Source organism: Pungitius pungitius, chromosome 19 (genome assembly GCF_949316345.1).
Source record: "Pungitius pungitius chromosome 19, fPunPun2.1, whole genome shotgun sequence".
Taxonomy (NCBI): Eukaryota; Metazoa; Chordata; class Actinopteri; order Perciformes; family Gasterosteidae; genus Pungitius; species Pungitius pungitius.
The window spans coordinates 974,398-996,702 of record NC_084918.1 but is presented as its reverse complement, the minus strand read 5'-3'; the positions used below and the strand labels follow the sequence as shown (position 1 = coordinate 996,702).

The following is a 22,305-nucleotide window of genomic DNA, read 5'->3' as shown; positions in this document are numbered from 1 at the left end:
CAAGGACATCACAGTGTCCTCAAGATAAATGTGACCTTTGACCTTGGTGATGATAGAGGAACTTACTCAAATGTACAACTAAAGAGGATACTCATTTCAAAAGGTGTCTCTCTGCCACTAGAGACAACCTGTCCAAACATTCCAAACCTGCGATCTTGAATCTACATATTGAGGAACATGTTTATTTTCTCAGTTCACGGTGAGTTTTAAAACACCCTCCTCCTAAACAGGCTTCAGCAGACCAGTGTTAATTGGCGGTAAATAGATTTTCTCTAACAGTGTTATGGCGGTGTGTCCAACATGCTTAAGAGCAGGTTGTCTGTTGCAATGGGTCCCAACCCAATTCTAGCCTGACGCTGTGCATCCGCCCACAGCTCCAGAGGTCACTCTGAGGGTCACATGAAAGGTCACATTGTAGAAGTGAATTAATCTCTTCATTGTTCTTGTCTATCGAGAAAAAATGTAAAACATTCTGGAGTCAAAATGTCTGAATGCCACACAAGTCATTTTCCTTAGACCACAGAATTTGACCAACATTATTTCTTATCATCTGAGCCCTTTCACCTTTTGGGCCTAACCGTTCAATTTAGGATGGAAGTGTGACTAATTCGACCAGAATTAATTGACTAAAGGATGGACTCCATGATGGCCGTGTAGAAGTGCACCATCATCGTCTTTGGCAGGTTGAATTTCTTCAGCTGCCTCAGGAAGAACATCCTCTGCTGGGCCTTTTTGGTGATGGACCTTCTATGAGTTTAAAACTGCACAATAGCACTACTGCTCGCTTTTGGATTAACTTCTGTCTCGACCACAGTTTGCCCAAAAACCTTGACACTATTTGAACTCAAACTGGAGCAGCACAAGTAACAGTTTCATCCCCTTTTTATGCTCACTTCACCCAGCTGACTCTGGGCAGAGCAATGAGTCCTGTAACATGCAGAAGTTCTCAGGTGACTCTCTCTGGTTGGTCTGCTTATCAGAGGTGGAATCTTTTGTCAGGGTGAATATTTTTGAAAAAAACCCCAAAGAGTTGGTGATTGATTGTAGACGGAAGGAGGAGGAGGAAGAGGAGGTCTCCCCCAGGGACAACTGCAGGTCGCAGATTCCAGTCGTATTAACATCTCAGGGTGTATCTGGACAAAACATCTTACTTAATAAAAAATAAGATGTTGTGCTAAAAAGAACATCTCAGCTGAGGAATCGCTGGTCTTTACAACCCACAGGCCACAGGGCAGCTCATTGGCTACCACATAGTGCCTGTCTCTTGCTTCTACCTGCGAACTCCAGAACAATGGCCGCCTACAGGTATTTATACAGGTCAGTAAAGCTGTGAAGGTCATTGGCCACGCCCCCTGGGAGTGGTCTCCTGGTGAGTTTAATGGACCTTGGATTTCGAATGTCTCTCAGTCTACAAGTATTACATGAATGCATTACTGTTGGTTACATTACATTAAATACAATCACAACTGTACATTGGTAATATTATATTGATTACAGTCTCAAAATTACAGTGGTTTTACAACATTCTCATTACTTTATTGTATTCTGGTGTACACTGCAATGCATTTTATTTATAGTTAATTTATGAACCGGGTCGTCAATTTATTTCTAATATCCTACAACAGCATTTACAGCATTAGTGACCACCTAAGCATTGCACCGGTTTCAGCCACTTTATCTATAACTGTGTCATATACTGCTCTTTCTTATATTAAATAACTTTAATTCATGTTAACTCTTTTATCCTTTCTACATGTCCCTGTAGTCGTGGCCTCTTCGTTGCAAATTTCGGGCTCATCATTTTCAGCAGGAGACTGGCTTATCTGCTGCTCAGAAGCCACAAAGAAAACAAAAATTAAGAGTAATTTCACTGCATCCACACAGGTCAAGTTTGAGTTTTGTTATCAATATTTGCGTAATATTTGCAAAGTCTATGAATATAGTGGGTAATATAAAAAGGAGAATATTTTAATTAAATGTATTATTTTGCTCGTGAATAAGTCGAGGATACAACAATATTAACCAACGCTACAACGTTTGCAGAATAGTTACGTTGCTAATCATTAGGCCTGTGTCTCTCTTTACCAGCTGCCACTTGTTTGTCCTCTTGAAAACAACTCTTTTTTTGGGAGGGGAGAACTTCCTCGCATGGTACAACCCATGCAGAGGCTGCGGTGTCAAGTCTAGTTGCGCCCCCTTGCTGCCTTTTCACTCCCTCTTGTGTGTTTGCGTTCGTCGACCCATAAACTTCAAAAGCAACGCAAGCTCAAGCAGCCCGGAAGGCTGTGATTGGTCAGCTAACTGCATCCTTTCCGGAGTCGCACATTTCTGGTTTCATAGCACAATTCCGCCATTATTAAAACGGGACAAATATATATGAAAAGCAGCAGTGGTGCTGCACGGGGCAAAAATGTCTGATGAATAAACAAACTAACGAGTTCCACACACAAAGACGTCACTCTGTTGGTCTGGAGGTGATTTTGCTTTGCAATAAGCGAAAACCTTTTGAACCATGAATTGAAACGAGTCCGTAGACACAAGGCGCAGAACCATGTGCAGTCCTTCAGAATGTGTGTAGCCTACTTTAAGAAAAGATGGACTAACGTGACAAATGTCCAAAAATGAAATTCTCGTCCGGCCCAGAAGTGAAGCGGCCCACTGGGAACCCGATTCTCCCGATGACCCACCCCGGGCCTGCAGACCAGCGCACACCCACACAGCTGTTATCGGCTAGTGAAGCAGTCGGAGAGTGTTGGTTTACATTATGGGAACATTATCTCTGAAAACAAGCTTTTATTTTGCTTTTTAAATGTGCAGGAAATAGACTGATGATTGGTTGTCGTTTTTGTTTCTGTTGATTTGAATCTTTCACTGTGAATCGAAGTGTTATTTATGACACATTTGTGTATAAACGTGTTATAACCACAGAAGAAAACAAATTAAAGCTGAAACCAATAGTTTTTAAACTTTTATTAGAGGAAAATGTTACTGTGGAACTGAAAACAATAGTTCAAATAAAAACTGAATTCAACAAAAGAAAGAAACTGACTTTAATCATACAATTATATTCCCAAAGTAATACATGGAGGGACTCAACATTGTACTGGTATATCAACGTTAATAAAAACAGAAGTACCTGATATTATCTGTCCTTAAACCCTTTCTTCTTATTCAGAACAACTGACAGGAAATTCAAATTGATTTCATTGCACACATTTGGAACGATTTGAAGTCAAAATCGGATTGAAAAATAAGGACCATTTATCATACAGATACATTTATCTCATATTAGGGCAGAGAGATTCCCTTTTTATAAATTTTCTTCTTGAACATTGCGACACATGAAGATAAAGATTAAACTCTAATTAGGAGCCAACATGATGATTATTGATTCCATCAGACACCACAAGTCCCAGAGAGCTGTGGACCCCCAGAGTCCAGACCAGCTCAGGTACTCCTCACCTGCTCCACCTGCACCTACACCCACATGAACCTCCATCAGCTGTACAGACTGAACTATGTGGTGAGCAGAGAGGAAGGTTCTCCACCGTCCTAAAGAGGACAAAGAGACACTGAGGAACCAGTACAAGAACCATAACCAGACAAGGACCAGAGGCAAAAGCCAGGATAAAGAGGTTCAGTGAATGTGGTGCTGAAGGTGTGGAGGTGGATCAGTGAGTCAGAGGAGACCGTGTAGAAGGACAGAGAGCCAGCAGGCCAGTCCACATACACTGCTACTCTACCAGAGGAGGAGGAGGAGGAGGTGATGCGTGTTACTGTCTTATTGTGACAGACATAGTAACCTCCATCAGAGCACCACAGACTCCAGGACTGATCATTCTGTCCTAAGCAACAATCCTGACTGTCTCCTTTCCTCTTGATTCCTCCGTAACTCACTGATACATCAACTCCTTCTATCCACTCAACCTCCCAGTGACAGCGACCAGTCAGACCAGTTCTACACAGCAGGTTACGAAAGTAATCAAATCTGTCTGGATGATCAGGATGTGACTGAACCTCCTTCACATGTGTCACCTTCCTGTTGTTGTCAGACAGTTTGAGTTCTTCGTTTACTGTGTTTGTGTCGATTGTGAGTTCACAGGAATCTGATGAGAGAACAAGACACAATACAGCTGCAGTTATTAATCATGTGTTCATCTAGTGACACTTTGATTCTTCGATTTGGTGAATGAGTGATGTCACAGTGTAAAGATGGTTCAATGGTGCTTTACTTTAATGGTATAATATCTTTAACTGTATAATATTTCCCTTGGATGAAGCTATTGGTTGTATTTCACTGCAGCCTATCTGAAGCTACCTGAATACTGACTGTGAGAACTTGACAATCAAGAACTATGTCCATGAAATTACTAAAAAGAGTACAATAATTAGACGGTTTTACAAAGTCTTTTCACCCTGATCTCCATCTCCTCCCACAGGATTCGGTTCGCCTGAAACAAGACGTTTTCTGTGACTTCTTTGTGCATTTGTAGTGTGACAATAGCTGCTATAATCCTACATGCTTAATGTGGAATAGTTCCCCTTATTGAGTGAACACCAATTATGAGGCTCATTTTATAGTTTGGTTTTCGATGCCTCCTCCCAGGGTGGTGCCCTTATTAAGAATGGTATTGTCATTATACATTTCATTAATGTTCTGCCTGTATTGATGGTCATTGATGTTCATACTTGTGACCAAACAACTTCTACATCACATGTCATTTAACTGACGCTTTTTACCCAAAGCGACTTACATTGCATTATAACCCATGCATTACATTCTTGCATTTGGTTGTGTTGGGCACATGAAGCACCTCCTGGGAGGAGGAGGAGGATCTCATCTTTACTTCTGTTGTGTCTGTATTATACCCATCTGATGTCTTTGTTTCTCTTTTCAACAACTTACCCGCAGAGGTTGTGGTGTTGGATAATATTTCGGCCAGATCGTTTTTTTGCATCTCTACCAAAACCGCCGTGGCCAACTGAGCCGAGTCTGTGCCGTAGTGCATCCGGTCTGCGTTCTGCAGGTCACTGGATGGGACCGATCGGGGGTCTCCAGGGATTGGCTCGTTCTCCAGGTGCCACTTGAACTCTTTGAACTCCTCCTCTTTGAGCTGCTTTAACATTTTTAAGATGTCCTTCTTGACTCTCGCCATCTGTCCTTTAAAGACACCCAATAAATATCAACCATAGAGAACAATTACAGTTCAAAAACAGCGTGATTTAAAGATGAGTCGCTTCATTGGTTTCGATACACAAATTCTTCTCTATGCACCTCTGATGAAGTCAGCGTCCTCAGACAGACAGAAGATGGGTGAATCTGTGAATTGTGTTCAACAATTTAGATACACATCATTGATACTTTTTTGAAAGCCAATTGCTGTCCTTCATAATGAACATTGAATACTTTTTATAGTAATATGTTGTAAAGGCATTTTGACATCCAGATGAATTGACATAGCGTGCCCTCGCTAGGTTTGACCTGATCTTTGCTCTCTGTACCTGTTTGAATCTCCTCCCACAGATATTACAGCCCTCAGGCTCCACCTGCTCTCTGTGGTGACCTCTCCTCTCTTACCGACCCCAGCCGCTCCACACATGTCCAGCACCTCGTCTCAGGAGGCCTCTGGACCTGCCAGCCAGCCATCCAGCAGTCGCTTGACCTCCTCCTCTCACCTGGAGAGACCTGCATCACACCTCCACCCAGCTGCTCTTCTCCTTCAGCCACACACCCAGACGCACTGGTAGGGGTGGTGGCACAGGTTTACTCACCTCACCCAAATGGAGCTTTTCTGCTGCTTTACCATCTTCCACCCCACTGTCCTTCCTACTTGGCTTCATTAACCAATCATTGTGACGATGGTTTCGAGTGCCGCGGAAGCGCGTCAGAGTGAAGCGTCCCTCTCGCTCCACACGCGATCTTCGCGTCGCCGCACTACGCCCTTCAGTTCCGCCCCAAAAGGGAAATGACGCCGGCGCAGAAAATGGCGTCCGCGAAGCCCGTGGACCGCTGCGGTCTGTTGTCCCGTCTGATTTAGAAGCCGAGTGGGGGGGTCTCTGCGTCTGGCAGATGGGCGACACCATGGCGGTGCACCGCCGCCGTCCCCGTCCTTCGACTGCGGAATAATACCCGCCGCTTCATGTCCGAAGGAGCCGGAGCTGCCTGGTCGAAGAGGGGCTGCGGGGATTCGCACCGCCGAGGTGAGACTGCTGCTAGCAGCTAAAGCTACGAGCTGTTCCCCCCCCCCTCCATCCATCCATCCCACACACACACACACACACACACACACACACACACAACCCCCCCCCCCTCCCCCTGATAACCGTGTCCGTTAGCGCAGCTAGCCTGCTAGCTTAGCGGTGGAGTGAACTCTCAGCTCATTTAGCTAGCAGCGCCGTCTCCTCCGTGTGCCCCAGCGGGCACGCGCACCGCTACGCGCAGCACGAGCCTTTGTTTTTGGGGTCTCGTGGCAAACTTTCATTTAATTTAACGCGCACTAAAGGGAGACTGGTGCTGCTGCCCTCGCCAGTGTGACGTGGAGTCACCCGGACGTATCCGGTACCCCCCCCCCCTTGTTAGTTAGCGTTAGCCTGTAGCATTACTCTCTGCTCCTCCTGTTGTGACGGTAAACAAACCCGTTGTAACGGACCCGTTGTGCGGCAGCTTAGCTGCTGTCCTCCTGCTGTTGATCCCCGGGGGGTGAACCCGGGTCAGCCGGGGGGGGGGGGTGAACCCGGGTCAGGTCAGCCGGGGGGTGACGCCTCTTCACGCGGGACTACGCTGATCCTGCCACGGATTTAGGGAGGCTGTTTTCCACTCTGGTGACACCGAGCACCTCTTCCCATCAGAACCTTCCCCTGTTGTGTTTTTTTTAAAAGTCAAATGTGTTAAAGCCGAAATAATAATTTTGTTTAAATGTCCGGTTCATACTTTTACCTGTTTGAGCATGTTGGCAAAACTTTGGGATTTTAGGGCTGTTGATTCAATAAAGATAATTAGATCTGTGAAAGTTAAGCAGTTCATCGAATCAACAGAAAGTTCATTTGTAAGAATGAATTCGTTTCTGTTGACAAACATAAATACCAATTATTTGAGTGTTTTATTCATTGTAATATAAAAAGTGAGTTCAGCAAAGAAGACATTCGGAACATTATTTTGCAGATGAATTAATGAATGGAACAATCAGACTTATTATTACGTGAAAGTCTCACGGCTGTAAGGCAGCAGTTTTAAAAGAACGTAGTTATGTCTTACTTTGCATTTAAAGTTTATCCAACATGTAACGGACGTATTTCAACAGGCAGAAGGTATAAAACTTAACTTCTGTGTGTATTTTCTGGACTTTTATTAAGATGTGGTGTATGACTAACCTTTGTCAAAGTAGTTACGTTAGCTGCTACTCGGTGTGTGTTCACGTGCAATGTTTCCAAAACTCAAAATAATTCTGTGTGAGAAGTAAAGGGCTTTTTTGGGGGGGATTATGAGATTGAGAGAGAAGCAGCAAGTAGTCATTTTTATGGAAGCGCAGAAGAGTGTCATTACGCAGCTGTGTTACATGAGTATACTCATTTATATTAATGTTAAATATATTAGTTTAATATATATATTCTGTAGAATAAAATAAACCGTAAATGTATTGTCACAAATTGGTCTCAAGGCTGCATTCTGTGTATTGACCATTAGGGGGCGACTCCTCTGGATCCCATAGAAAAACTCTACTCTAGACTCTACTTCTCTTGATTTATTCCCTCAGTAAACATTGTAAACACGAGTTTATGGTCTCACTCTCTAGTTTCAACTTTCTTTCACTGCTGCATGAGGTTCATTTAGTGAATGATGGTCCATGTGGTCGCTGGCTGGGGACAGTTCTGGGACACAGTTATGTCTCATGTCTTTGCACCTTTTTGTTTTACTTCTCCTTCTCTGTTAGAACCGGGGAAACATAAACACAGGAAATGCGAGCAGCCCCTTAGCGCTCAGCCGCCGAACCCTGCGACTGTTCCGCTGGGCTCCAAAAGGTACGTTTTGTGATCCCTCCCCTCGTTGGTGCTGAGGCCTCTCGGTGGAAGCTGTGGTTTATTGTCCTGCACTGAACACTTTGCAGATGTTCTCGCTGTAACGTGGCGGTTGTGTTGACTTTGTCGTCCAGGTGATTGACGCTCAGAAAAGGGACATTGTTAGCGTCTCCCGGACACAAGGGCACTGTCCTCTGATTGGCTCGGACAACCCCCTCTGACATGCCCGTGGCCAATCAGAGGTGAGTGTGCTGTGGGTGTGTTTTCACATGTGAGTGAGTGTCTGTAGGTTGATGGAGGCGTGCAGATGATGTTTTTTTTTTTCTTTTTTTAAACTCGTGTCGTTTCATTTGATCTCACGCTGAAGAAACTGGATGACGAAGCAGGATTTATATCCTTTTGCTTTTATTTTTATATCGTTTTTACTGATCTCCCGCGTTGCAGCTGTGCCGGGTCACTTCCCCGGTGTGTCGGTGCAGAAACACACACACGTTGGCTAGGATGCAACAACCCAGGTGCTGAGCTTTTAATGCAGACTTTAGGAAGTCCTTGAAGAGCTACAAACATAATCCTCACAGTGGAGAGACTATAAATAGCTGTTATTTATCCGGCTTCAGTGTTGTCCTTCTACAGAGAGATATATGAATATATATATATATTCATCTCCCTCTTGCTGTCTCCACCCACCTCCTCTCCTTTACTCCCGCTCTTTTCTCTCCGTCATGCCCCCAGGTGTGTTATGTCGGGGGCAGATGTGGAGGTGTACCTGTCCCAGGTGCATGATGGGAGTGTGTCGTCGGGCTTCCGGGCTCTGTACGAGGAGCGTCTGCTGCTGGACGTCACCCTGCTGATCGAGGAGCACCACTTCCAGGTAGGACCCCCTCCGTTGTCATCGTGGAGCCACACGTTGGGTCCTGTCCTGTAAACTGGTCTCCGCGCCTCCTGCAGGCCCACAAGGCGCTGCTGGCCACCCAGAGCGACTACTTCCGGGTCATGTTCACCGCCGACATGAGGGAGAGGGACCAGGACAAGATCCACATGAAGGGGCTGACGGCGGCCGGGTTCGGCCACATCCTGCGCTTCATGTACTACGGCTCGCTGGAGCTCAGCATGCCCACCGTCCAGGAGATCCTGCAGGTGCTTCTTTGCAACGTGACGACTCCACGAGCAGATCGCACACGAAACAACCTCCCGCGCATTGACCTCCTCTGCTTTCTCCCTCCTCTCCCTTCCTGTCCCCCGCAGGCGGCCATGTACGTGCAGCTGACGGAGGCGGTGGAGTTCTGCTGCTCCTTCCTGCTGGCCAAGATCTGTCTGGAGAACTGTGCCGAGGTCATGCGCCTCCTGGAGGACTTCAGCGTGGGCGTGGATGGCGTCCAGGAGCAGCTCGACAACTTCCTGCTCGACAACTTCGTGCCCCTCATGAGCCGGCCCGACTTCCTGTCCTACCTCAGCCTGGAGAGACTGCAGGTCCGCTCGTTAAGTCGCATAAGTCTGCTGTCAGGTTTCTAATAAGGCATCATTAGTTGGGTAAACGTGACCTCTGGAGGTCTCTCTCCATTCAGGCGTACCTGAACAGCGACGCTCTGAGCCGCTTCCCGGAGATCGAGCTGTACGAAGCCGTCCAGTCGTGGCTGCGACACGACCGGCGGCGCTGGAGGCACACGGACACCATCGTGCAGTCCGTCCGCTTCTGCCTCATGACCCCCGCCAACATCTTTGAGAAGGTGGGCGCCGCTCTCCCCACAGAATTGATCTGTTATTATTATTTTTTACTCCCGTGACGCCGCTGTTTCCATCCTCCTTCGCGCGCAGGTGAAGACGTCGGAGTTCTACCGGTACTCCCGGCAGCTGAGGCAGGAGGTGGATCAGGCGCTCGGCTACTTCCACGACGTCAACCAGCAGCCTCTGGTGGAGACGCGCTCCAACCGCATCCGCTCCGTCCGCCCGCAGACCGCCGTCTTCAGGGGGATGATCGGCCACAGCATGGTCAACAGCAAGATCCTCCTGCTGCAGCGCCCCAAGGTGCCGCCCTCGGCTCGGTTCAGTCCGCCGGCCGGCAGCCCTTCAGTGCGCTGAGTCTTTGTCTTTCTCCAGGTGTGGTGGGAGCTGGAGGGGCCTCAGGTGCCGCTGCGCCCCGACTGCCTCGCCATCGTCAACAACTTTGCCTTCCTGCTGGGCGGCGAGGAGCTGGGGCCCGACGGCGAGTTCCACGCCTCCTCCAAAGTCTACCGCTACGACCCGCGACAGAACTCGTGGCTCCGCATGGCCGACATGTCGGTGCCCCGGTGAGCGATAGTTCTTCTCTTTCCCCGTCGCTCTAACGCTATCGTGGTGTGTTCACTGTAGTCTGTGAAAGCGAGTGTTGGTGACGATACGTTTTCGTATGTTTATCCGAACTGAAACGATCTGCTCACTGCGATGATTCAACGAGCTTTCGTCGTCTGCAGGTCAGAGTTCGCCGTCGGCGTCATCGGGAAGTTCATCTACGCCGTGGCGGGCCGCACGCGGGACGAGACCTTCTACTCCACGGAGCGCTATGACATCACGGAGGACCGCTGGGAGTTCGTGGACCCGTATCCCGTCAACAAGTACGGCCACGAGGGGACGGTCCTCGGCGGCAAACTCTACATCACCGGCGGCATCACCTCCTCCTCCACCTCCAAACAGGTGTGCGTGTTCGACCCGGGGCGGGAGGCGGGAGGAGGAGGAGGCGGCGGCTCAGGCGGCGGGTCGGACGCACACAGGACACGCGCGGGCCGCGGGCCGCCGGCGCCCGGCGCCCACGCCTCCTGCTGGGAGAACAAATCCAAAATGAACTACGCCCGGTGCTTCCACAAGATGATCTCCCACAACGGGAAGCTGTACGTGTTCGGCGGCGTGTGCGTCATCCTGCGGGCGTCCTTCGAGTCGCAGGGCTGCCCGTCCACCGAGGTGTACGACCCCGACGCCGACGAGTGGACCATCCTGGCCTCCATGCCCATCGGGCGCAGCGGCCACGGCGTGGCGGTGCTGGACAGGCAGATCATGGTGCTGGGCGGCCTGTGCTACAACGGCCACTACAGTGACTCCATCCTCACCTTCGACCCCGACGAGAACAAGTGGAAGGAGGACGAGTATCCCAGGATGCCTTGCAAACTGGACGGTCTGCAGGTGTGCAGCCTGCACTTCCCGGAGTACGTGCTGGAGCACGTGCGGCGCTGCAGCTGAGGGCGGCTCCCTGCAGCGAGGCCGCCGCTCTTTCTTTTATTGCCACGGAGAACGCGCCGTTCGAGGACCTGAAGTCTCTGGGATCAGGTGTTTCGCAGGCGGGGGGGCGGGGAGGGGGGAAGGGAGGGAGGGAAGAGACTTTCTCAAAAAAAATAAAAAAAGAGTCCAGCACTCTCCTTCTGGGGAGGGAAACGGGCCACACTGTTCTCAATGAAGCCAACGGGAGACGCCGCGTACGTTAGCTGCAGCGTTTTCACAGACCGCTTTCTCAGAAAATTGAAGGGGGGGGGGGGGAGGAAACGTTTTAAAATCTCCTCCTCGTGTATTTCAGCTTATTGCAGAGACGCACTGGAAGCATCTGTTGCTTATACTGAGAAATAGATTAAAGACTATTTCTATCAAACGCCCTATAAGAGATGTTACATCATGCCATTGGTATACAAACAAGTCGACACTATTCACTGCAGTGTGGACACTTTTCCACATGAACACAAACGGTTCAGAGGGATTAAAGTGATTCTTTCACCTCGTTAACACAAGCTGCTTCTTCCAGTGCGTTTAGTCCTAATTCTGCTCTTTACTCCTGTGTGTGTGAGAGAGAGAGAGAGAGAGAGAGAGAGAGGGGGGGGGGATGAATCCTACATAACTCATGGTACACAAGGGCATTTATTTATTCATTCATTCATTCATGCAACGATGACATCATCCTGGTGGTGATGACCGGTACCTTTTTTTATTTTGACAATAACAGGAAGCAGGGCCCTTTCTCTAGAGCAGCTGTGAATGTTTGTGGTCACTGGCTGTGCTTTAAACCTCCTCTACATTCCCTGCACTTTATTATTATTATTATTATTATTGTTGTCATTATTATTATGGGATGCTGTGGTGGCTCTAAATGCACACTGTTACCAGCACTTGGAAGCAGCTGCAGTATTAAAACGCTCCGCGGTGTCTGAAATGAACCTTCTGATGGGATCAGATGTGAGGCGTGGAGCTCTTTGAGTTGCTGCAGGAACCTTCTCGTGTTCTCATCCTACCAGTTGGACCCTAAACTCTGTGCTGGTCGCAATATTTCATCCTTTTGATATTTTCCTGTTTGTTTTTTAAAGGTTTCATTCACACAAAAATAGAGCTTTTAGAAAAGCACGTTTACAGCAAACACACCCATCAGTTTCAGGGAAATGTGTTTTTAAAGAGTAATTCACAACCTTTTATGTGGATGCAAAACGGTGCTGATGGGAAATGTAGTCCGCTGAAGAAATGCCTCCTCAGTCTCCTAAAACACTTTAAATTCATCCTGTTTCTTCTAAGGTTCATTACGCTCTAATTCTTATTTATTCAGTAAAATACCTTTTTAATGGACCTGAAGCAGTTAAATGTTATCAGCAAACACGGATAAGATGAAACTATAAAATTTCTTCCAATCTGACCAGTGATATTTATATAATTTGTAATTTTACCTTTTTTTAAATTGCAATAAAAGCAGCTGATAGTGAGACGCTCCATAACTACTGAACTAAATCCACCTCTCAGAGAAAATGCTGACATATTTGATTTTATATTTCTATTTTTTTGTGTTCTTTTATTTGTTTTATCTTTGTTGTTTTTCATCAACTGTCAGATGTGTTCATTTCAGACATTTAAAAAGTGCCCCAATCAGGCCGGGTTTGTTCCTCGTTACCGGGGCGACGCCACTGAGTTCCACGTGTTTATTTATTTTGTTTGTGTTTTTAAGTTATGAATGGGGTGTTTTTTTTCTCACAGCCACGTCTTTATTTATTACCTGGACGTCCCGTCGAGCCGTCTTCTGTCTTTTAAAATGAGTTTTAAGGGACGGATGGTTTTTATTTACGTCTCCAGAAACTTCACATTCGACTGAATTAAAAATCCACTAAATACGGTTTTCAGCTTTTTCTTCCGTTAAATACAAACGTTTCCAGCAGACCTAAGAGCTTCACCATGTGGACACGTGTCCTTCTGTCTACGTGTCTCCATGTGTCCTTCGGTTACCATGGTAACCATGTTGCAGACCATTACACATTCTGTTTTCAAAGGGGGGGGGGGGGGGTAAAAATGTTTTCAGGCAATCAATTAGAGCTGCAATTTAATAATGATATTACTCTATTGATTAGCCAGTAACGTCTCAAAATAGTGAAGAATAAACCAGAAGCCTTCAAATGTTTGTTGGAATCTGAAACGCAACAGATGTTTATTTTGGGAGAAACTGTTTTTTTCCTCAGATCAAAAACCTGTTGCACCAAGTGGATTCAGATGTCTTCTTTTCTTCAGAAATCTTTTCCTGTTCTTTCCAGCTTGAAGATCTCTCCGACCCCTCAAACAGTTCACTGTCTGATGTTCCTGTTTTTTGCACTTTTGTTTCCCCGGTGGACCTCAGGAGGAAGACCCGAGGCCCTTCACGTCTCTCATGGACATCTCACCTGCTGCTCCGCCTTCCTCTCATGTCGCTGTTTAAAGACGAAACGTGTAACCAATAAAGTACTACTGTCCTGATCTATGGCACACAGCGTCCTTTAGTCCCCGGTCTTCAGTCTGTCCGTAGGAAAACAGAGTAGAGGATTAAAAAATGAAGAAACATACCTTGCTGCAACGACTGTATCTGAAAAAGAAAGTAAAATCAGATTAATATACCGTATAATCTGAGTAGAAACTCTTTGGAAACGATTTGTAACTTCTTTCCAGAAATAAATGTTCATATTGTCAACTTTCATATGACTGCTGAGTGATTTTATTTGTTCCTTCAAGAATGTGATTCTATATCCATTATTCACAGGATTGATTTGTTTTTATATTTTACGCCCATGGCACAGAGAAATGCATTAAAAATCACACATAAATGCATTGCTGTAAATAGTGATAGGAGCTGCTTCTCATGCTAGTTTTATATTGATTTATTGTTAATGATTACTTGAATTATTGGCTCATTTAGTGATTCACAGTGAAGCAGAAATAATTTTAAAATGAATGCATTATAATTAAATCCCAATTAAGAGTATTTCTCCACTGTGATATTGCTGCATGTGGTTAAATATAGAAGAAAACACTAGATCTTCACCATGTGAGACTTTTTAAATGCTTTTGCATTGATTCTTGGTGTTTTTATTTACTGATGCGCACGCGCCGTTTAGTGTGAAACACCTCCGGGATTCCGTAGAAAAGCAAAGGTCTCCTCTTGGATGAGAATGTCATATCTGAGACTGGTAACTATTTGTATAATTTGTTAAACTCTTACTCCGTTCGATATCGGTTGTTTCCTGGCATTTAATTGGCATTTATTGAAGCGTGTGTTTATGGTGGTATTCACTGAAATTATAAATCCAAAAATGACTCAAATGTTCCTAAATTAGTCATTAGCCAAAGTTAGCATGTTGTCGGCTAGCTTGTGTAGCTAAAGGGGTCAGTCAAACAAGTGCTCCGTCTTGCTTTTATTTAAGCCAACGTTAGAAAACACGAGTTATTTACCTCCCACGGAACCCACACCGTTGACTACCGTGTTATGACTGACATCGCAGCCTCACTTACCGCTTTATTAGTTAGCTTTAACGCCATCTGACGGCCGGGTGTGCTTCCGGCGCGCCGCCAGGTGTCGCTGTGCGCCGCAGCTCCCGGTGTGACGCTGCTGCCGGCGGCCGGAGAGCCGAAGAAGAAGAGCTGCCAGCCCGCCCTGAGCATCGATGAGGTGGGTTAATCGATAACTGACAGGTCACGTGGAACTAGTATTTGATCCCCTTTACTTCAAGTGAACGTATTAATCTGATTGCAGCCTGATGAATAAATGTATTAAATTAAGATGAATGTGGAATATTACTTAACATTTATTCCATAAGTCAAACACACAATTGTGTGTTTAAAGTTTATTTTGGTATGTAAAATTCTGTCAGTAGTTTTAGTTAAACCAAAAATATCTGCATATAATAAACTTGACAAATATATTCTTACACTCAGTAATTGATCCTCTAATTGATCAGTTGTGTGTTTTCAGTGTTGTTGTCGTATTTCATGTTCCAACACAAACAGGTCGTTATTCCATCGCCTGACTTTATTGACATGTTGCAAGTGATCCTGAATGTTTCAATAAGAATCACGTGCTAAGTGGCCTGAAATCAGTTCTGGTTCTTCTGGCTTCGGGCTCCCAGCTGCCGTCTCTGTACTGCGTCCCGGAGGCGGAGCCTCGGCAGGCGGAGCCGGCGCCCGGAGCGCTGGAGCAGAGCGTCGCCTCGCTGAGGGAGCTGCTGCAGCCGTATACGGACCGGTACCAGGTGAGGTCACATGGGGCTCCCTCACCTGGATCACGCTCACGGCTTCTTTCCTTCGTTGTCAAAGAGCAGAATGTTCACTTCTGACCATTGAAGGTTCGTTTGGGGCTTTAAGGTCAAGAATGGGAATCCGTGAATTCACTTTTATTTCATGTCCTTTTTTCCAGCAAATCAGCCGAGCTGCAGTGGAGAAAGTCGAGGTTAGTGTCGTTTAACAAAAGACTATTATTTAATCTTTTCATCTTTCAAAGGTTCAGTCGATGTAAACAGTGTAATATTCACTAAGTATGAAATGAAGTATATTTCCATCCAAGCATAAGCCGAACTATCGAAGGGGGCTTCTGCTTCTCCTTTGATCATAAACATCAGAAATGTTTAATAAGCAGCTTCCTTCTCTGTGACCTTTGAACCCCAGAAAGTCTACAAGACCGTGGAGCCCACTGTCAGCAGCTCCATAGCAACCGTCACCGGTGAGACCTTTGACCCCCCCCCCCCCCCCACACACACACACGCACGTCGGCCATCTTCTCAGCCCCCGTCTTTGTGTTTTTCAGAGGCGTACGAGTTCCTCAGTGACCCCCCTCCCGACCTTTACCCCAGTGTGGCGGTGGTGGGCTTCTCCGGCTTCCTGGGGCTCTACGTGGCCAAAGGTAACCGCTCCAGATGTTCTGCCAGATGTTCCCCTCTTAATCCGATGCACAAGCATCTCAGAGTAAAACATTCTTCATGAAAGTATGACCCCAACGTTGTGTTCACAATGCACAAGAATAAATCAAAGTGTTGATTATCGAGAGGAAGGAACTTGACTTTAAATGAATCCAGTTATTAATGAGCTCATTATAACGTTTAACCCTCCATCAGGCTCCAGGGTGAAGCAGCTGCTGTTTCCTGTTGGACTCATGGCGCTGACGGCGTCCATGTTTTACCCTCAGCAGGCCGCGGCGCTACTGAAGGTGTGTAGTGGTGTGTGTACTGGTGTGTACTGGTGTGTGTACTGGTGTGTACTGGTGTGTGTACTACTTCTTCTTTTAATCAATGACGCTCACTGAGGAGGAGACGCCTCGATGGGAGAATGATTTCAGCGCTGATCGTCTCCTCTGATTCTCCTTTTAAAGATGAATTCATTCAGGGGTTCTGAGACGTCCTCGTGTGGCTGGTTTTTAAGGATTTCAGGCCCTTTTGACACTTTTGACTCTGTGGGCTCGTTTTTCTCCTCAAAGTGAAAGTTGCTCCCCTTTGGAAACTAGAAGAGAGGAACATAATCAAGTCTTTAGTTCAGAATAACACTTTACTCTACATTTTATTTCCAAGTGTTGTTTCTTCAGTCAAAGAGTCTGTGATTTCATGTCACATGACTGCTGGTCCCATTTGAATCGTCGAATCGAGTGCTCAGGTGCTCTGATGTGTTCAAGGACTGTCGGAAAGTGACGTTGTTTGTTGTGTGTCCACCAGGTGAGTCGGGATTCGGGATACACCTGGGCTCAGCAGGGCCGCGTTACCATGGAGACGCTTTGGAAAGAGCCTCCGTTTGGTAAAAAGAAGGTGAGTCTCACAAAGGGTTTCACCAATACTCATTAATATATGATGTCAAACACGTCTACACAATACTACTTTGTTCCACAAGATATTCTGACTTGTTTTTTTTTGTTTTTTGGAGAAGAAAGAGCAAACAAAGAAAAACGACACAAGCGACAGCTGAGACGACAAGAAGACTCACACACACTCACACACACACACGTGAAAATTAATGTATTTTTGTTGAAGCTTCACAGACATCTTCACTAAACTCATAAATACATGATCATAAGTCTGAGTAAATAATTAAAAACACTTTTATAATGAACTCAGATTCTTGATGGTTCCAGTTTCCCAAATGTGAGAATTTATTCTTTATTATTATAATAAACTAAAAGTATTAGTGTTGCTAAATATTTGATTTACAAAATGTCACCTTTAGATGTTTTTTATTTTCTGTCCTTTTGTGGACCAAACCAAAATAATCAATAAAAATAAGTTATTTAAAAGATCTCTAGTTCTAAATAAGTTTTTTTTGTCTTGTTTGTAAGAATAATTTCTTGACTTGACCGGTTTCTAAGGATTAAAGTTGTTTGATTATTTTGTTATTTACATGTTCTGAAGATAGTTGTGTATTTGGGGAAGTACTTATTTTCTTACTTAGGATGAATAAATAAACAGTAAAGTGACAGCTGCTTAGCTTAGCATAACGGAACTTTACCCAGCTAGTGGCTTCTAGTAATTATGCTAAGCTAACTAGCAGCTGCTTCATTCTCACTGTAAAGCTGAGTTAATAAGTATTTTATTCACCCTTGTGCACAATGTGAGGTCACATGATACAGCTGCAGTGATCTTATTGGTGGTTTCAATGATTGCTCCCTGCATGAATAAAGTCAAATGAACACTAAATTCATGAGTTTTTCCATTGTGATGACCTTTAGGAGTAAAGTCTGAAGGTCATTTCCTCTGTAAACCCGCCGTCGGGTGAATTTGAGCTGGTCATGTGACCTTTGGAGGGAAAGCGCCTGCAGCACTTCCTCCAGAACAACGCTGTGCGAGGTCCGTTCTATCTGCTGACTGAGGGGAAGACGAGGTCACGACAGAATATTCACTTGTGTCTAAATACCACGTGTAAGAAACCCAAAAAGGAAAAGCACATTCAGTACAAACTCAAGAAACAGAAGTGGGTTTTTATAGAAATGATTCAGCTTGAACCAAGTTCACTTCCTCGTGGTTTCCTTCGTAGAAAAGATCTGGTGAGATTAAATCAGCTGATAAACTAGTAGTGTCCAGTACAAAGTAACTCCTACATAACAAGCTCTGTCCTTTGTATGGGGGTCACTGAGGGACAAAGACGCATTAGAAGTTATTGTTTTATTGAAAACTTCAGTTAATCAACTTCCTGCTAATTACATGCAGTGACACAATAAAACTGATTAAAATAAGTCAGACTGAAACCAAGCTGCAGAACTACAAACACAAAAATCCCCTTTTTTAAACAGCTGAACTTCTACGAGTGTCGTCTGACTGGAGGCAGAGACGCAGAGAGACCACCCCCCCCCCCCCCCAAAGAGTCGGCTGCTAAGACGCCGCCACCGCGTCCTCTCAAACGGAGGTCAGAGTGGCGGCAGCATCAGACTCAAGAACCTTCAAAAAGAAGCAGCCGACCCCCCGGAGCCCCTCACTCCTCGGGCGGCGTGCCCATCTTCACCAGGCTGTCCTTGTCGAACCTGAAGAGCCTCCAGCCCTCCTCCTGGGAGAGGTCCTCGGCGCCGCGCCGCTTGTAGTACTGGACCGAGGGCTCGTTGTTCTCCGCCACCACGAACATCATCCCGGTGCAGCGCGTCTTCATCGCCAGCTGGAGGAGAGACAGGAACATTATTATTATTATTATTATTATTAGGATAGATTATTTTAGGCCCGCGATGGTCCACATACTCACATCACTGAGGTTACGCAGGAGCTCCGATCCGATCCCCAGACCTGAGGAGAGAGGAGGAGCTTAGTGACGAGCTGCTACAAGAAATCTGGTCTCCATGGGTTTTATTGTTATTGTTGTTTACCTCTGTACTCTCTCATCACATAAAACTCCTCCAGGTAGAGCTGTTTGCCAACCCACGGGTCATAGGTGAAGTAGTACATGACGAAACCCACCACCTTCGGATCTGTAGATCACAATCAGCATTTATTAGTAAACCCGACATTTATTGTTCATACAAGATGGCTGACATGTTTTGGCACAATGCATTGTGGTACAGGAGCGACGATAAACACTGGCATATATATATATATATATATTTAATATAGTGCAACCCAAGCGTTAACGTGCTGCACCAAGAACTGACCATTAAATATCTGTCATGTGACTAAACAGGACGCATCAGCGTCTGAGAAGGAACAGCATCAACAGCGTCTTTACAAAAACAGGAAGCGGTGAGGTGAGCGGCGTCGCTGCAGATGGCGGAAACGTAGAGAACATTCTGGGGAATGACATCATTCCAGCTCTGAAGAATGTGGGGATGAAAACACCTGCAGCACCGAGCCAAACAACGGAGTCACGAGCGCCGCGTTCACGCTAGAACCGGGACAGTCAAAGGTCACAAAAGCAGCGGCTCCTCTTACCGTCGCTGCTGCTCTCTCCTTGGATTTCAGCTATAAAGCAATGGTAAAACGGGGTGTCACCAAATCCATCCTCCAGGAGTTCTGCAGGGAGACGTGACGTTGAAGACAAGACAAAATAACATTGAATGTGTACAAGTGGGCCGAGAGGAGCTCACCTGCTTCAGTCATCATCACCTGGTCTTCCATCCTCTCGTACGTTGCAAGCTCCTGAGAAAAGAAAGGAAACAGCGCGTGACGTTTTTAAAACGGGGGCCCAAAAGAAAAGCACATTCTAAAGTTAAAAACATCCGATAACGAGAGGAACCAGACACCCTTCAAATAAGGAACAAAACCCTCTAGAATAAACCTCCTGTATCACGCTCTCTTCATCCACTTGTTCCTGACTGCTGCTTTAACGCTGGGTGTAAGAGGCCTGAAGGATTCCTAAAGCCACTTATTTAAATACTAGTTCTTTTCTACATTAACCACGGCCACAAAATCGTAGATGCAAAAGGAGAAATGTGCCAGAGGCAACAAGCTAATTTTAGTCTGTAGTCACCGGGCAGGTTATTACAAGTTACTGGCACAATACCAGTAGAACACTACAGTAGAGACTGGAGTGTCCTTTAAAGTCATCACTAGCATCTCTGCGGCTTCCTGTTTATTAGTTGGGTTCTTTGGACGCATCGGAAGCAGAAAATCCAGTAAAAACAATAAACTGTTCGGTGTAACGTCATCTTTGGACACATTCGTACCGCTGGTTACACAACAGCACTAACGGTTCGTGGGCTTCGACCTTGATAAGAACATAAGCTGAAGGTAAGACGCACCATATTTGGAACACCACGGTCACACCGGATATGAGCCGCCTGGCTGTAAACAAGCGCCCCCCCCCCACCCACCCACCCACCCCACCAACGCCACACACCGGGGTATTTTCCACCGGCCAGCGGGTCACCAACACACGGTGGGATTGGTCTTTTGAGGAGTCATCGGGCGTAAAATGCCGGACCGTTAGAGTCAACGGGAAGGACGAGGCGGCTAGCTAACGTCCGCTAGTAGCTAACTAGCTTGAATATCTCCGTGTATGGCTTAAACCCTCCAGTTGACGGTAGACATTTGCTAGCTTACCTTCACCAGTCGTAATATATCAGACACGTCTCTGGGTTCCGCTTTGCGTAATTTATACTCCATTTTCTTCTTTTACTCTTTTTTCCTCTAGTTAGAAGTCCTCTGTATGTGAAGTGAAAGATACGTTGTTTCTTCATTCGCTTCAGAGTGGCCTTTTTCCCGCAGTCAGCCTCAGATCCGGACGGGTTTGTCGAGACAAGTTCATCCAGTAAGTATCACCCTTGGCTGGGTCGCTGCCGTTCAAGTGCCGTCGCCTTTGTGTACAGCGCTGCTTTTATACGCGGGACGCGCTCTGACGCCATTGGCTCGTCCCTTCGGCTCTCAGATTTCCGGCGAATCACTGAACGGTCGTCTGTCAGCCAATCGGGGGGCAACGCTCCAGTGACGCGAGTTGCTGTCGCTCTCGGTCATAAGGTCTTTTTGTTTTAGACGACACAGGACGAAAAGTCTCCTACTTTAAACAGAAGTACCTTAAAAAAAGTGAACATGTTACACTATAGAAACTTACTAAAAGTAAAAACATGTTTGTATCCAAATATAATGAAAGGATCAAAAGTCAAAGAGGAATGGCACATCAGAATATGTCAATTGTTGTAATGTATTAGAAATATATTTAGATGAAGTAATATACTGTATGGCAAAGAAATGTATCATTTTACATAATTAATAATTAGTAAATGTACATATTTGATCAAAGAATTCAGCTGAAAAGTAGACTAATTGTGGACATTATTATGTTCTACAACTTAAGGTTATTGGTACAGTGGCGACTGGCCAATAGAAGGCGATGAGGCTTTGCCCCACCTCAAGAGGCGCCGCTCCTTGAGCACCTGAAAAATGTTCTAACTGCCACTGCTGGAACACATAATATATGGCTGCATCAATGAAAACAAAAACAGAAAGCAATGACAGCTGTATCTGCAGATTGGCACATTCCAAGGTTACAATAGTACATACTGGAGGTACAAGATTATGTCACTACACCTAAAATGATTCAGGTGTCAAACGGAAAGTGATACTCCAGCAGTTTAGCTTCTTATCTGAGCTGTGAAATGCGACAAAAATACACAGAGGAGTTTAAACAGGATTCTACAGTAACTTATAAGTTAGAATACAAGTAAAACATTGTAAGACATATGTGCAACAGCTGGAGGTGATATGATACTGTATCAGATACGTTATACTCTTTATATGCATTGATAAATGCAGCACCTCTCAGGAAACTTGCACAATGTGCTTAAAATAAAACATTACAAAATGTAAGAGAATGGAATAAACTCAAAAGCAATAGTAATGGTGTGAATAAAATCACAGAAGAAGTGGGTTTTTTAAAGGATGAGTAGTTTGCTGCCCGGATTTCCTTAAGGAGGCCAAATCACAGTCGAGGTGCCCTGACTGCACAGGTTTTATGACTCTTTATGTGAAATCCAGACCTTTCTATGACAAGGAACGAGGATAATAAAACATCTGACTGATAACAAGGCGTCTCTGCAATTTGTATGGAGTCAATTATGTCCTCAAAGTAACAGGTAGCCAGTGCAAGGAAGCGAGTCATTAA

At 45.6% G+C, this 22,305-nt stretch overlaps 4 protein-coding genes across 9 annotated transcripts; 2 read left to right on the top strand and 2 right to left on the bottom strand.

Moving 5' to 3' along the window:
- Positions 1–2,955: 2,955 nt before the first annotated feature.
- Positions 2,956–5,962, bottom strand: LOC119198995 (stonustoxin subunit beta-like). Of its 4 annotated transcripts, none has more exons than XM_062559339.1 (3): positions 5,773–5,962; positions 4,907–5,161; positions 2,956–4,106 (listed from the first exon to the last, which is right to left on the bottom strand). In XM_062559339.1, exons 2-3 carry the CDS (start codon positions 5,154–5,156, stop codon positions 3,553–3,555), a joined length of 804 nt encoding a protein of 267 aa, XP_062415323.1. In that variant the 5' UTR covers positions 5,157–5,161; positions 5,773–5,962; the 3' UTR covers positions 2,956–3,552. The 4 variants fall into 4 exon arrangements, 3 of the variants coding, with proteins under 3 accessions (XP_062415323.1, XP_062415324.1, XP_062415325.1); XM_062559340.1 differs by lacking the exon at positions 5,773–5,962 and adding an exon at positions 5,276–5,433; XM_062559341.1 differs by lacking the exon at positions 5,773–5,962 and adding an exon at positions 5,276–5,433 and having other exon boundaries at positions 4,907–5,156.
- Positions 5,963–5,967: 5 nt separating this feature from the next.
- klhl15 (kelch-like family member 15) lies at positions 5,968–11,345 on the top strand. Of its 2 annotated transcripts, XM_037456628.2 has the most exons (10): positions 6,160–6,201; positions 7,932–8,019; positions 8,151–8,258; positions 8,749–8,887; positions 8,965–9,153; positions 9,262–9,486; positions 9,582–9,743; positions 9,832–10,041; positions 10,114–10,304; positions 10,467–11,345. In XM_037456628.2, exons 3-10 carry the CDS (start codon positions 8,239–8,241, stop codon positions 11,224–11,226), a joined length of 1,896 nt encoding a protein of 631 aa, XP_037312525.2. In that variant the 5' UTR covers positions 6,160–6,201; positions 7,932–8,019; positions 8,151–8,238; the 3' UTR covers positions 11,227–11,345. The 2 variants fall into 2 exon arrangements, with proteins under 2 accessions (XP_037312524.2, XP_037312525.2); XM_037456627.2 differs by lacking the exon at positions 8,151–8,258 and having other exon boundaries at positions 5,968–6,201.
- A 2,992-nt stretch (positions 11,346–14,337) lies between these two features.
- On the top strand, positions 14,338–17,925 carry apoob (apolipoprotein O, b). 2 transcript variants are annotated; one of them, XM_037456641.2, is made up of 9 exons: positions 14,338–14,444; positions 14,828–14,923; positions 15,381–15,503; positions 15,668–15,700; positions 15,916–15,970; positions 16,055–16,150; positions 16,362–16,453; positions 16,953–17,042; positions 17,161–17,925. In XM_037456641.2, the coding sequence occupies exons 1-9, from the start codon at positions 14,421–14,423 to the stop codon at positions 17,197–17,199; spliced, it is 648 nt and encodes a 215-aa protein (XP_037312538.1). In that variant the 5' UTR covers positions 14,338–14,420; the 3' UTR covers positions 17,200–17,925. The 2 variants fall into 2 exon arrangements, with proteins under 2 accessions (XP_037312538.1, XP_037312537.1); XM_037456640.2 differs by having other exon boundaries at positions 17,158–17,925.
- A 449-nt stretch (positions 17,926–18,374) lies between these two features.
- Positions 18,375–21,011, bottom strand: LOC119198997 (diamine acetyltransferase 1-like). The gene is made up of 6 exons (XM_037456642.2): positions 20,748–21,011; positions 19,793–19,844; positions 19,638–19,718; positions 19,079–19,180; positions 18,958–18,998; positions 18,375–18,873 (listed from the first exon to the last, which is right to left on the bottom strand). The coding sequence occupies exons 1-6, from the start codon at positions 20,808–20,810 to the stop codon at positions 18,697–18,699; spliced, it is 516 nt and encodes a 171-aa protein (XP_037312539.1). The 5' UTR covers positions 20,811–21,011; the 3' UTR covers positions 18,375–18,696.
- Positions 21,012–22,305: the final 1,294 nt, after the last annotated feature.